This window comes from Leucoraja erinacea, chromosome 38 (assembly GCF_028641065.1).
Source record: "Leucoraja erinacea ecotype New England chromosome 38, Leri_hhj_1, whole genome shotgun sequence".
Classification (NCBI taxonomy): Eukaryota; Metazoa; Chordata; class Chondrichthyes; order Rajiformes; family Rajidae; genus Leucoraja; species Leucoraja erinaceus.
Window position 1 is genome coordinate 2,346,412 of NC_073414.1, and position 14,910 is coordinate 2,361,321.

The 14,910-nt window shown below is 49.4% G+C and overlaps 1 protein-coding gene across 3 annotated transcripts in view; it reads right to left on the minus strand.

Annotated features, from left to right (window-relative positions):
• Nucleotides 1-1,510: 1,510 nt before the first annotated feature.
• Nucleotides 1,511-14,910, minus strand: part of LOC129714117 (proteasome subunit alpha type-6-like) — a 38,850-nt gene continuing 25,450 nt past the window's right edge. For all 3 annotated transcript variants that reach the window (XM_055663599.1, XM_055663600.1, XM_055663598.1), the window contains 6 exons: nucleotides 10,770-10,864; nucleotides 8,854-8,935; nucleotides 7,620-7,775; nucleotides 5,864-6,042; nucleotides 3,101-3,195; nucleotides 1,511-1,792 (listed from right to left, as the gene is read on the minus strand). In XM_055663599.1, the coding sequence (XP_055519574.1) occupies nucleotides 1,735-1,792; nucleotides 3,101-3,195; nucleotides 5,864-6,042; nucleotides 7,620-7,775; nucleotides 8,854-8,935; nucleotides 10,770-10,864 (665 nt within the window). In that variant the 3' untranslated portion in view covers nucleotides 1,511-1,734. The remainder of the gene's footprint in view (nucleotides 1,793-3,100; nucleotides 3,196-5,863; nucleotides 6,043-7,619; nucleotides 7,776-8,853; nucleotides 8,936-10,769; nucleotides 10,865-14,910) is intronic.

The following is a 14,910-nucleotide window of genomic DNA, read 5'->3' on the forward strand; positions in this document are numbered from 1 at the left end:
TCAACTAGACATCACTAAATGAAGTTTATCTCATTATTGTAGAAACAAGGAACTAGTTGCTTGTTCTAGTTGCAGATGCTAGTTGATGCACAAAAGAGCACAGAGTGCAAAAGTAACACAACAGGTCAGACAGCATCTCTGGATGACATGGATAGGTGACATTTCACATTGCGATCCTTCTTCAGATTGATTGTCAGAAATAATTCTTCTGAAGGAAAGACTATATTGGCTGCTTTTCCGAGGCTGTGTGAAGTGTGGTGGGGGTGGGTGGGGGGTCTGGTTTGCAAAATGGACTGGGCTTTCATCTACAACTCTCTAATGGGAATTTCATTTTTCTATCTGGGCCATATGACAATAAAATACACTTTGTTTAAGAAGGAACTGCAGATGCTGGAAAATCGAAGGTAGACAAAAATGCTGGAGGAACTCATCGGATGAGGCAGCATCTATGGAGCGATGGAAATAGGTGACGTTTCAGGTCGAGACCCTTCTAAAATACACTTGACTTTATCTTACCCTATATTATCACTTACTTCAATTGTACGATGCACTTCAATGGGGAAAAGGCAGGCAAGGGTTATTGATGGGGGATGATCAGCCATGATCACAATGAATGGCGGTGCTGGCTCGAATGGCCGAAAGGCCTCCTGCACCTATTTTCTATGTTTCTATGGAAACCTCTAGATCTCAGAAGTTTAAAAGACACAATCATTTACAGCACTAAGCAAAAGTTTGTCTACATTATCCAGAGATTCCTGGCCTGCTGAGTTACACCAGCACTTTCTCATCTCATTACCATTCAATTGCCCTGTTTCATACAAACGCAGACGCATTGGGCTGTAAACTTTGTGAACTAATTGGGGGGAAATTCCCTCCATCATTCTTTCTTATATTTTAATTCACAGCGAAGTATTTTGAATCACCCCGTTGCTATTTAGCGCAGAAACTCTGATTCATAAAAGACATCTTGTGGGTTACTCCAGACCTGTGGGCCTCTCCGGTCTGTTGCCTGAGCAATTTATTCCAAATAGTTTACGAACTAAATCAAGAAGGAAAAAATCGTGATATTTGCTTTAAATATAGTTCAATGCGATGGCCAAAAGAGACTGGGTGGAAGGTGGGAGGTGCGGAATTTTTTTAAGGAGTGGTTCTGATTTGAGTCAGTTGGGGCTTTCAAAACTGAATTGGACAGGCACTTGGAAACTAATATGCTGTCTGTCTTATGTGGAGACAGGGGAGTGACACATTATCTTGTGTAACAAAGAACTGCAGATGCGGGTTTACACCGAAGATAGACACAAAAGGCTGGAGTAACTCAGCGGGTCAGACTGCATCTCTGGAGAAAAGGAATAGGTGACGTTTCGGGTGGAGACCCTTCATCAGTGGTGAATGGTCTCCACCCGAAACGTCGCCTATTCCTTTTCTCCATCGATGCTGCCTGATCCGCTGAGTTTCTCCAGCAATTTTTGTCTACCATTGAACTCATCTTGTAATCAGAGAACATTGCATCTTATGTTCATCTTCATTTTTAATTCTGAGTTGCTCAGAGTATTTTACACACACAGAACAATCAACATTCTCTAATTAAAACGACTGCATTTGTGAATCTCTGCTTGAAAGTGGTGTGAAGACATTGAGGGAGTGCAGGAAGGAGGAATGTTTTATGTATTCGTTGCTTTCTCCTGTTTGCAGAGCAGCCTTTAAACTGAGCTTCACTTGGTCTTCGTGAGGGAGTCAGTCTCTCTCTGCAATGTCCACCAAATGCTTCTCGATCTTTGATTCACTGAGGATGCTGTAAGGTTGAAGTGCAGAAGATTTTACTGGTCAAGTTGTCAGGTCATAAGTCATTGGAGTAGAATTAGGCCATTCGGCCCATCAAGTCTACCCTGCCATTCAACTGGCTGATCTATCTCTCCCTCCCAACCCCATTCTCCTGCCTTCTCCCCATAACCCCTAACACCCGTACTAATCTATCTCTTCCTTAAAAATATCCACTGACTTGGCATCCGCAGCCTTCTGTGGCAAATAATTCCACAGATTCACCACCCTCTGTGGTGAAATAAAGTTTCCTCCTCTCCTCTCTAAAAGATCGTCCTTTAATTCTGAGGCTGGGATAGTAGCAATGTGGTTCTAAATTACAGAACCATCCCCCCCCCCTGTACAAAGCCACCCCCCCCACCATGCTTCTCGGCACTCTCCACCCTATCCCAAATATATTACAGGGAGTTTTTGGACTATCCCACATGGGGAACTCACTCCCACAGCATGAGGTTGAGGGAAGGTTCCTCATTGGAGATCCTCGGACTGCCTCTATCCTTGATCGGACTTTACTGAGTATTTTGCACTAAGCGTTAGTCTTGTTATCCCCTTTATCCTGTATCTGTACACTGTGGACGGCTCGATTGTAATCATGTATTGTCTTTCCGCGGACTGGTTAGCACGCAACAAAAGCTTGGTCTCGACCCGAAACGTCGCCCATTCCTTCTCTCCAGAGATGCTGCCTGTCCCGCTGAGTTACTCCAGCATTTTGTGTTTTTTTGGGGGATTAGATTAGTGTAAATGGGTCATCGTGGAACAAGCTGCCAGATGAGGTAGTTGAGGCAGGTATTATAACAACCTTGAAGAGAGATTTGAACAGGTACATGGATAGGAACGGTTTAGAGGGATACGGGCCAAATGTGGGCAGGTGGGACTAACCTTCTTCTTGCGTATGGCGTGCACAGCCTAAAGTTGTAGACGCCAAAATACTACATCTATTTGTTTGTACACGTCGGGTTGATTGCATTAGTCGTGACAGAGCGGACCACGTGAAGGTTGCAATCTCCCACCCCGGTGAGACTAATGTAGATGCTGCATGTGCAAGTCTATTTCCATGGTGTATCTTTCAATTCAATTCATATTTCAAACAATCAGTACATGGGTAGGAAAGGATTGAGAGTGTTATGGATCAAAGACGGGCAAATAGGACTAGCTTCGATGGGGCATCTAGGACATGTTGGGCAATAGGGCCTGTATCTGTGCTGTTGAATGGATTGAGGGTCACAGTCTCCTGTTTCTATTTGATCTTTAATACATAAACTCAGTAAAGGATTCCACCGACCTGAAGGTGGGATTCTCCGCGGTGACAATGGCAACTTCTATCTCTGTAGCCTTGAAGTCCTGTGCAAGGACGGTGGTCAAACAGGAAATTGCAAGCTGTGGGAAAGAGAAGAGGGGAAGCTTAGCATCTCTGGTGGAATGTTGTTGCGGTGTCTGAACCGCATCACAACCACAACTTGCATTTACAGTATATGCTGTAGTAAAGATAGACACACAAAGCTGGAGTAACTCAGTGGGACAGACAGGCAGCATCTCTGGAGAGAAGGAATGGGTGACGTTTCTGGTCAAGACCCTTCTTCAGACCTTAGACCTGACGACGGGTCTTGATCGGAAACACCACACCCATTCCTTCTCTCCAGCGATGTCCCACCGCCTATCTGTCCCGCTGAGTTACTCCAGCACTTTTGTGTCCAACTTTGGTGTAAACCAGCATCTGCAGTTCCTTCCTGTGTATTTATATAGTGCCAGTATCAGTGTAATACACTCCTAATCTGCACCTTCCCCCTCTCCCTCTCCCCTTGATGCATAGCCATGTCTCTCACAGGCCCACTCCCCCTTCCCAATTCCACGTATATAATCCTTCCTCTGGCTTCACATTTTACTCCTCTCCTTATCTCACAGCCTTTCCTTCTTTTTATCTCTGGCCCTTGTTCAACCATCTGCCAGTCAAAACCCACAGCTGTATCCACCTATCACTTGTCAGGCTTTGTCCCACCCTCACCTTTGCTTTTCAGTTTACCGCCCCACCCCCCCCCCCCCCACCCCACCCCACCCCACCCCACCCCCCCCTCCCCACCCCACCCCACCCCCACCCCACCCCACCCCACCCCACCCCACCCCACCCCACCCCACCCCACCCCTCCCCACCCCACCCCCCCTCCCCACCCCACCCCACCCCACCCCACCCCACCCCTCCCCACCCCCCCCACCCCCAGGCCTCACCCCCCCCCCACCCCACCCTCTCCCCACCCCACCCCGGCCCGCCGGTTCCTCCTCCACCCGACCCCCCCCTCCCAACCCCCACCCCCCCCCTCCCCACTCCTCCCCACCCCACCCCACCCCTCCCCACCCCACCCCACCCCACCCCCCCCACCCCACCCCTCCCCACCCCACCCCACCCCACTCCTCCCCACCCCCCCCCACCCCACCCCACCCCACCCCCACCCCACCCCACCCCACCCCACCCCCCTCCCCCCCCCTCCCCCCACCCCACCCCACCCCACCCACCCCTCCCCACCCCTCCCCTCCCCCCCCTCCCCCACCCCACCCCCCCCCACCCCACCCCTCCCCTCCCCCTCCCCACCCCACCCCCCCCCCACCCCACCCCACCCCTCCCTCCCCACCCCCACTCCCACCCCACCCCTCCCCCACCCCACCCCTCCCCACCCCCACCCCTCCCCACCCCACCCCCCCACCCCTCCCCACCCCACCCCACCCCACCCACCCCACCCCCCCCCCACCCCACCCCCACACCCCCCCCCCCCCCCTCCCCCACCCCCACCCCCCCCCACCCCCCCCCCCCCACCCCACCCCCCCCCACACCCCACCCCCCCCCACCCACCCCCCCCACCCCCCACCCACCCCCACCCCCACCCCAACCCCCCCACCCCACCCCACCCCCCCCCACCCACACCCCACCCCAACCAACCAAAACCCACCCCCCCACCCCCCCCCCCCACCCCACCCCCCACCCCCCCCACCCACCCCACCCACCCCTCTCCCTCCTCCACCCCCCACCCCCATCCCCCCCCCCCCCCCCCTCCCCACCCCCCCCACCCCCCCCCCCCCCCACCCCACCCCCCCCCACCCCCACCCCCCCCCCCCCCCCCCCCCCCCCCCCCCCCCCCCCCCCCCCCCCCCCTCCCCCCCCCCCCCCCCCCCCCCCCCCCCCCCCACCCCCCCACCCCCCCCCCCCCCCCCCTTCCCCCCCCCCCCCCCCCCCCACCCCCCCCCCCCCCCCCCCCCCCCCCCCCCCCCCCCCCCCCCCCCCCCCCCCCCCACCCCCCCCCACCCACCCCCCCCCCACCCCCACCCCACCCCCCCCCCCCCCCCCCCCCCCCCCCCCCCCCCCCCCACCCCCCCCCCCCCCCCCCCCCCCCCCCCCCCCCCCCCACCCCCACCCCACCCCTCCCCCCCCCCCCCCCCCCCCCCCACCCCACCCTCCCCCCACCCCACCCCCCCACCCCCCCCCTCCCCCCCCCCCCCACCAACCCCCCCCCCCCCCCCCCCCCCCCCCCCCCCCCCACCCACCCCACCCCTCCCCCCCACCCCCCACCCCCACCCCCACCCCTCCCCCCCCCACCAAACCCCACCCCCACCCTCCCACCCACCCCACCCCTCCCCCCACCACACCCACCCCACCCCTCCCCACCACCCCCCCACACCCCCCCCCCACCCCTCCCCACCCCCCCCATGGCCACAGATTGATGGGCCGAACTACCCATGGGTATGCAGTGAGTGAACCATCAGAGTCTGCTTGCTGCTTCAGGTAAGAACACGTTTTACTGTACTTTAGAGATACAGATTTGAAATGGGCCCTACAGGCAACCAGCGACCCCCATGATGCCTAACCCTCCCTATACCCAGCCTGTCGAACCAAGAATGTCTTGGCACATTTTAACAGGATAATCCCTTGACCTAACTCCAAATAAAATTCCTTGTCTGTGCGCGTGTGTTCCCTGTAAAACTCCCCAAATTTCCAAGAACTAATGGAGAAACAAGGGATTAGTGGTTGAGATGAAGCAGACAATGAAGGTCAGGATACCTCCACCGTGGCTTTGTACGTCAGGTTTGGCTTCTTCTTCAACTTCTTTTCCAAGTAGCTGTTGGCTTCGATCTGTTTAACCCCTACGCTGCTGGCCTTGAAGCCGCAGTAATAACCGGCAGGGTCACACTTGAACAGCTGGGGTCCGCGTTCCATATCGATGGCAAAGAGCAACATGCCTGCAAAATAAATCGCCTTCATTTTTTCCTTGGAGCAGAATTAGGCCATTCGGCCCATCAAGTCTACTCTGCCATTCAATCATGGCTGATCTTTCTTTCTTGCTATATTTAAGAGGGAGTTAGATGTGGCCCTTGTGGCTAAGGGGATCAGGGGGTATGGAGAGAAGGGAGGTACGGGATACTGAGTTGGATGATCAGCCATGATCATATTGAATGGCGGTGCAGGCTCGAAGGGCCGAATGGCCTACTCCTGCACCTAATTTCTATGTTTCTATGTTTCCTTCCATCTCAAGTTCAAGTTCAAGTGAGTTTATTGTCATGTGTCCCTGTATAGGACAATGAAATTCTTGCTTTGCTTCAGCACAACAGAATATAGTAGGCATTTACTACAAAACAGATCAGTGTGTCCATAATATATATATACACATATTTAGAAGGATATTAACAGTTTATTGATTGGTACGAGTGTCAGCAGGTTATGGGGAGAAGACAGGAGATCCCCATTCAGACACTGATACCCGTACCAATCAACAAATTGTCTGAAGAAGGGTTTCGGCCCGAAACGTTGCCTATTTCCTTCGCTCCATAGATGCTGCTGCACCCGCTGAGTTTCTCCAGCTTTTTTTGTACTCGATTCTCCAGCATCTGCAGTTCCTTCTTAAACAATAAATTGTTAATATCCGTCTTAAAACTTTCATGGAAGAGGAGGGTGGTTTCAACTTAGAGTCTCGAGCTGAGCTGTTCTTCCCCCACACATTCCCACCTTGTAAGGCAGCAACTCTACCGCTACACGACTGCATTGCCCCATTGAGTTACTCCAGCATTTTGTGTCTATATTTGGTGAACCATCATCTGCACTTCCTTGTTTCATTGAAGCTCGTTGTCAAGGCCTGTTCTCACCAAGCAAAGGTGGACACAAAAATGCTGGAGTAACTCAGCGGGTGAGGCAGCATCTATGGGGAGAAGGAATGGGTGACGTTTCGGGTAGGGAGTGTTTAAGAAGGAACTGCAGGAGGCTGCACAGAGGGCAGAGGCTTTAAAATGTGGGGGATCACATCTGAATGTGTTTCACACAGAGGGGCAGTCACAAAAATCAGAAAAGAGCTGACAGGGGAAGCATAAAAGTGGATAGGAATTATGATTTTTCGGGTCGAGACCCGGAAGGTTGGACCGAAATATCAATAGATTCCTTATCCCCAAGAACTGCAGATGCTAGAGTCTCAACCCGAAACAAAAGTGCTGGAGTCCTTCTCTCCATAGATGTCAGGCAATATCTCTGATGGACGTGGATATGTTTCGGGTAGGGAGTGTTTAAGAAGGAACTGCAGATGCTGGAAAATCGAAGGTACACAAAAATGCTGGAGAAACTCAGCGGGTGCAGCAGCATCAATGGAGCGAAGGAGATAGGCAACGTTTCGGGTCTCGACCCGAAACGTCACCCATTCCTTCCTTCTCTCCATAGATGCTGCCTCACCCGCTGAGTTACTCCAGCATTTTATCCAGCATCTATAGTTCTTTCTCACCCATGTGATCAAACAATGTGTTTCAGTGACAGCGTGAAGAAGAATTGTACTCACAGCATCCTAGAGGTCTCATTTCTGCATTCTGAGTGTAGACCTGGGAGATGACCGCCATTCGCTTGCACAGCATTTCCACCGGGATATCGTATCCATACTTGTATTTCCAATTGGCAGCTTCATGTCGAGCCCTCTGCACCTGGGACCGGCAGTCCGCTGGCCATGCCAAGAGAGAAGGTGGAGAGACAGAGGCGTCAGAGAGAGTTGTACGAAGAGCAGTTGGTGTTGTAGAGTGATACAGCATGGAAACAGGCCCTTCGGCCCAACTTGCCCACACTGACCAACATGTCCCATTGAGACTAGTCCCACTTGCCTGCGTTTGCCCCATATCCCTCCAAACCTGTCCTATCCATTTGGAATATTTTGGAGGACCAAGAAACCCAGAACTATCCCATATACCTGTCTAATCGTTGATCTATGATCTTTGGTCTAACAGCTTCTTAAACATTGGGATAGTCCCAGCCTCAACTACTTCCTCTGGCAGCTCGTTCCATACACCGACCACCCTTTGCGTGGAAAAAGTTACCCCTCAGATTCCCATTAAACCTTTCCCCCCGTCACCTTCAAGCCTGTGTCCTCAGGTCCTCGATTCCCCAACTCTGGGCAAGAGACTGTATATCTACCCAATCAATTCCTCTAATGATTTTATCCACCTCTATAAGATCACCCCTCATCCCCCTGTGCTCCAAGGAATAAAGTCCTAGTCTGCTCAACCTCTCCCTATAGTTCGGACCCTCGAGCCCTGGCAACATCCTCACAAATCTTCTCTACACCCTTTCCAGTTTGACAACGTCTTTCCTATAACGTGGTGCCCAGAACTGGATGCAATACTCGAAATGCGGCCTCACCAACATCTTATAAAACTGCAATATGACCTCCCAAATTCTATACTCAATACTCTGACTGATGAAGGCCAATGTGCCAAAATCCTTTTTGACCACCCGATCTACCTGCGACTCCACCTTCAGGGAGCTATGCACCTGCACTCCTAGAGCCATCTGCTCTACAACACTACCCAGAGCCCTATCATTCACCATGTAGGTCCTGCACATGTTAGACTTTCCAAAATGCAACACCTCACATTTCTCTGTATTAAATTGCATAACCATTCCTCAGCCCACCAGGCCAACCGATCAAGATCCTGCTGCAATATTTGACAACCATCTTCACTATCTGCAATCTTGCCGTGTACGTTCTCACCCAAATCATGCAAACAGTGGGAGAAATGACTGACCTAACATGCCTGTCATCACACAGCCAATGTGTTCCGTTAGTCGATGCATGTTGGTCACTGTGCTGGCATCAACCAGCTTGTCCTGAAACACACCAAAACATTGTCAGTATAAAGGCAAATGTAGGCAATAATGCAGGGTCAAATAGAACAAGTTGTCCACAGGTCAGGCAGCAACCCCAGAGAACATGGAGAGGTCAGGGTCTGGGTCTTTAGTCCCAATCCAAAACGTCACCTATCCATGTTTAGTCCAGTTTAATTTATAGATACAGTGTGGAAACAGGCCCTTCGGCCCACCGAGTCTGCGCTGACCATCGATCCCCGCACACTAACACTATCCTACACACACTAGGGATAACTTACAATTATACCAAGCCAATTAACCTACAAATCTGTACGTCTTTGGAGTGTGGGAGGAAACCGGAGATGCTAGAAAAAAACCAAGGGGATAACGTACAAACTCCATACAGACTCCATACAAAGAATATGTGTGTTATGATTGTGTTTATAAATTGTTTGGTTGTTTTGTTGTTTGTCTTTTGCACAAAAGTCCGCGAGCATTGCCACTTTAATTTCACTGCACATCTCGTATGTGTATGTAACAAATAAACTTGACTTGACTTGACAGCTCCCGTAGTCAGGATCAAACCCGGGTCTCTGGCGCTATCAGGCAGTAGCTCAACGGCTGCACCACCGTGCAGAATCTTGGGCAAAATATAAAGTGCTGGAGGAACTCAGCAGGTCAGGCAGCATCTGTGAAGGAAATGAATGAGGTTTCTTTCCGAGAACATGTCAGATATGTTTTGGTATAATGCAGTTTAAAAAAAGATTTTCCCCCCCAGTGTTCTATGGATAACTTTGTGCTATTTTAGGACGGTTTTAATATAAATCAGCCCCTCCCAAGTGTTAGTCAACCTTGAGAATGTGTTGATTTCCCCATCAGGGGAATCTGAAGGTGCTGTCACATTCTGTGCAATGTCCTTCTGGCGTTTCAGGGGGAGTTTTGGACCGCATTGTGCTGGTCCTTTGCACCAATGCATAGTCCTGGGATATCTTAGAATAACAGCAGAAAGTGGTGGGAACGCTCGGCAGGTCAGGCAGCCTCTGCGGTAGGAGGAACAAGTCTTGGTGTTTCAGGTCAGTGCTCTTCCAAGAGAACTGGAAAAGTGAGAAAACAAATGAGCTTCAATTAGCAAGAAAGGGTGGGCAAGAAAAACTAGGGCAAAGGGAATATCTCTGCTGGGGTGAGGCCAGGGTTACTGTAGTGATGGGACGTTTATTGATCAATTTAAAATACAGTGATGAAACAGGCCGTTCGGCCCATTTAGTCCACACTGACCATGTTCACACTAATTCCACGTTATTCCACTTGCTACAGACTTTTGGTTATTGAGTAGAACTACTGCTCGTGGGGAAAAAAGCTGTTTTTATGTCTGGCTGTTATTCTTCTTCTTGCATGTGGCATGCACAGCCTAAAGTTGTAGGACAACTTGTTCTATTTGATCTTATTTGATTGACAAGCCAGGTTGATTGCATTCGTCGAAACAGGTTGGACCACGTGAAGATTGCAGTCTCCCACCCCTGTCTCGCTGTTGAGGCTTTGACAGTCCGGAGTCGCCTCCCAGAGGGAAGTGATTCAAAGAGTTTGTGGCCAGGGTGAGAGGGGTCAGAGATGATCTTCCCCGCTCGCTTCCTGGCCCTTGCAGTGTACCAGGCCTTTACAAGCTGAAAGTATCCCTTATTGTCATTCAGACATTTCAGTCTGAACGAAATTATGAACCTTGCAATCATAACATAGAATAAGCTAACAAAACACACACTTAACACAGTTTAACATCCACCTGCTACAAGCAAAATGTGGAGCTGCTGGAAGAGGTTGTTGGGGAGATGGGGAATGGGGAGGAGACATCTGCACTCACCGTCACCTTCTTCTGAGTCACAGCCACAACCGAGTCCTTTCCTCTGATGACCACTGTGGTGAGACCACTCTGGTTGATGGCTTTGAAGGCATACTCTGAAAAGCATCAAAAGGAAAGTGAAAAAAAACCTCTCCCGTGAGTCTGCGTGGTGTGCCCGGGTCGAGAATCGGTGCGTTTTGGGTTCCAGAATCTTGAGTAAGTCTAGTGCGGTGCTGAGGACAGACACAAAAGGCTGGAGTAACTCAGCGGGTCAGGCAGCATCTCTAGAGAAAAGGAATAGGTGATGTTTCAGGTCGAAACCCTTGAACCCTTTACTTAAAACCAGTAAAGTATTTAAATGGAGTACGCTTAAAGGAGTTACTCCAGCCCTTTGTGTCTGTCTTCAGTTTAAACCAGCATCTGCAGTTCACCCCTACACTGTTGGTGAAGGTGCCACTGGATTGATTCCTGTTTGCCCTCTTAGGATAGTTCATGTTCAAGTTCAAGTGAGTTTATAGTCATGTGTCCCTGTATAGGACAATGCAATTCTTGCTTTGCTTCAGCACAACAGAACATAGTAGGCATTGAATACAAAACAGATCAGTGTGTCCATACACCATTATATAAATATATACACACATGAATAAATAAAGATAAAGTGCAAATAACAGAAAATGGGTTCATAATAATCAGAGTTTTGTCCGAGCCGGGTTTAATAGCCTGATGGCTGTGGGGAAGTAGCTATTCCTGAACCTGGTTGTTGCAGTCTTCAGGCTCATGTACCTTCTACCTGAAGGTAGCAGGGAGATGAGTGTATGGCCAGGATGGTGTGGGTCTTTGATTGATAGATAGATAGATGGATAGATGGATAGATGGATAGATAGATAGATAGATAGATAGATAGATAGATAGATAGATAGATAGAACATGGATTTGGGCCCTTTGGCCCACTGAGTAAATGCCGATCACCTGTTCACACTAGCTCTACATTATCCCACTTTCAAATCCACACCCTACACACTAGGAGCAATTTACAGAGGGCTGACTAACCTACCAACCTGCACATCTTTGGGATGTGGGAGGAAAATGGAGCACTGTGAGAAAACCCACGCGCTAACCGGGAGAACGTACAAACTCCGTATAGATAGCACCCGTAGTCAGCATCTCAGGCGCTGTAAGGCAGCAACTCTACCGCTGTGCCACTGTTATTCTTCAAACAACTATAAATTGGATACAGTTTCTCTTTCACAAAACCATGTTGACTTTGGAGACACCAGAGATTGTTTTCTTTATATATATCCTGCTATGTAGTGCAGAGATTTACAAGGGCCTCAGCTGAAGGGAGAGGTTGGGCAGGCTAGGACTTTATTCCTTGGAGTGTAGGAGGATGAGGGGTGATCTTATGGAGGTGTATAAAACATGAGGGCAAGTATTAAGATAAATGCAGAGCCTTTTACCCAGGGTAGGGGAATGAACTACCAGATGACATTGGTTTAAAATGAGAGGGGAAAGATTTAACAGAAACCTGAGGGGTAACTTTTTCACTCGGAGGGTTGTTGGTGAGGCAGGTTAATTTGTTCATGATATATGTATTTTATTTCTATTTACTTGTTGTTATTTGTACTGCACACTGAACGGACACTGGTTGAGCAACGTTTTTTTGTTTCCTCTGGGTATGTGAGTACTCAGGAAATAACAATAGAGATATACTGATACTGATACTGAGGACACTTTAAAAGACATTTGGACAGGTACATGGATAGCAAATGTTTGGAGGGATGTGGGCCAAACATGGGCAAATAGGACTAGCTTAGATGGGGCATCTTGATCAGCATGGACACGTTGGGCCGAAGGGCCTGTTTACATGCTATATGATTCTATGACTCTACCTTCAGCTTCCTGGGCACTGGAACTCTTAAGCCTCTGGTTAAAACCAACCTCTTTCACCAAGTCCCCCTATGGCTCAGTAAAACCTTCACTGACCACTGCTTGCAATCTGAGGCTGTTTGTTAAGTCGGAAAGTGCAAATTGTTGTTTTATCTCATGACCTGCGTTCAATCACCAACGAGTCGACAAGACCCACAGAGCTGGATTGGAGATAAACCATCCTTGATCCTGAGGGATTGAGTCAGAAGAAGAAACAATAGCTCTTTAAATACCAAATGAAGTGTTTCTTTGGAAATCTAGTCACTGCTGTAATGTAGGGGGAGTTACAGCCCGTTTCCCAGAGTGGAAATGTCAAAGACTAGAGGGCATAGCTTTAACGTGAGAGGGGGAAAGTTTAAAGGAGACGTGCGGCAGGTTTTTTGGGGGGTTTTGGGGTTTTTTTTTACACGGAGAATGGTGGGTACCTGGAATGCACTGCCAGCGGGTAGTGGTGGAGGCTGAAGGGATATTGGCATTTAAGAGGCTTTTTGGATAGACTCTTGGTTAAGTACCCGGATTAGCATGCATGTGTTTTCTCATTGTGTCTTTGCATGACTTGTTTTTGCACAACTGTCGTGTATAATTTTCGGGGCTTACTTGAGTCGAGCATCGCTCATAACAACTGGAGCATGGACTCGACTTGGAAAATGGTGTCTAAGAATAGCTCCTCTTGCAACGCAGGCTCAGTTGATTATTTCTGTACAATTGCTAATCGGGGCGTTGGTATGGTGATACATAGAAACATAGACAATAGGTGCAGGAGTAGAGGCCATTCGGCCCTTCGAGCCTGCACTGCCATTCAATATGATCATGGCTGATCATCCAACTCAGTATCCCGTACCTGCCTTCTCTCCATACCCCCTGATCCCTTTAGCCACAAGGGCCACATCTAACTCCCTCTTAAATATAGCCAATGAACTGTGTGGCCTCAACTACCTTCTGTGGCAGAGAGTTCCACAGATTCACCACTCTCTGTGTGTGAAAAAAAATGTTTTTCTCATCTCGGTCCTAAAAGATTTCCCTCTTATCCTTAAACTGTGTGTGTGACCCCTTGTTCTGGACTTCCCCAACATCGGGAATAATCTTCCTGCATCTAGCCTGTCCAACCCCTTAAGAATGTTGTAATACTCTACAGGACTGTTTGTAAGAAGTTCATTATGTCTTTGTACTTTATACATGTGACAGCAAAGTACCATCGAACCCTGGAGTCTTTGTGCTGAAGTTGCTGGAAACAAGATTATCATTGTACCTGGAGCTGCGCCTGTGACAGTAAACTCAACGTGACTTCATGCCAATTATTCTAACCGTGAGGATGTGTTCTTGCAAGAAAAGCTCCCTTGGGAGATCAGCTATTTGTCTCCCATAAACACCTATATCCTGGTGGAATATGGGGATTTCCAGCTTCATTGATTGCAGAGTGAAAGCATTTAGCAAAGTCACGCAAGAACAATAAACTCCTGACTTAAAGAGCGTTTGATTACATTTAGAATGCACGGATTGTTTTACCCAGGGTAGGGGAATTTCAAGAACCAGAGCACATGGGTTTAAGGTGAGAGGGGAAAGATTTAATAGGAACCTGAGGGGTAAATGTTTCCACACAGGGAGTAGTTGGTATATGGAATGGAGCTGTCTGTCTGAAGAAGGGTCTTGACCTGAAACGTCACCCATCCATGTTCTCTAGAGATATTGCCTGACCAGCTGAGTTACTCTAGCACTTGGTATCCTTTTGTGTCAACTGCCAAAGGAGGTAGTTGTGGCAGATACTACAACATCTAAAAGACACTTGGACAGGAAGAGATAGGAAAGATTTAGAGGGATGTGGGCCAAATGCTGGCAAATGGGACAAGAGTAGATCGGGCATCTTGATTGGCATGTACAATTGGACAAACACCAATGGATATTTTTAAGGCGGAGATTTGACAGATTCAGGAACTGCAGATGCTGGTACGAGCAAAGAAGCTGGTCGGAGTAATATCTTACTGTTTTTCTTCAACAACAAAGAAACTTAATCAAAAGAGTGTGTTATGAAGATTTATCTTTTGAGAAGCTTTGAACTTGAAGGACGTGGAAAAGCTTACATGCATATCGAAACGTCATACTCCTAATGCCATGTGTTCTCCAGAGCGGCTAGACAGATAACGGGTCAATCTCTTGAACAATATAATAATCTGCCGCTACATATAATAAGATATAAACCGAAGACAGACACAAAAATCTGGAGTAACTCAGCGGGACA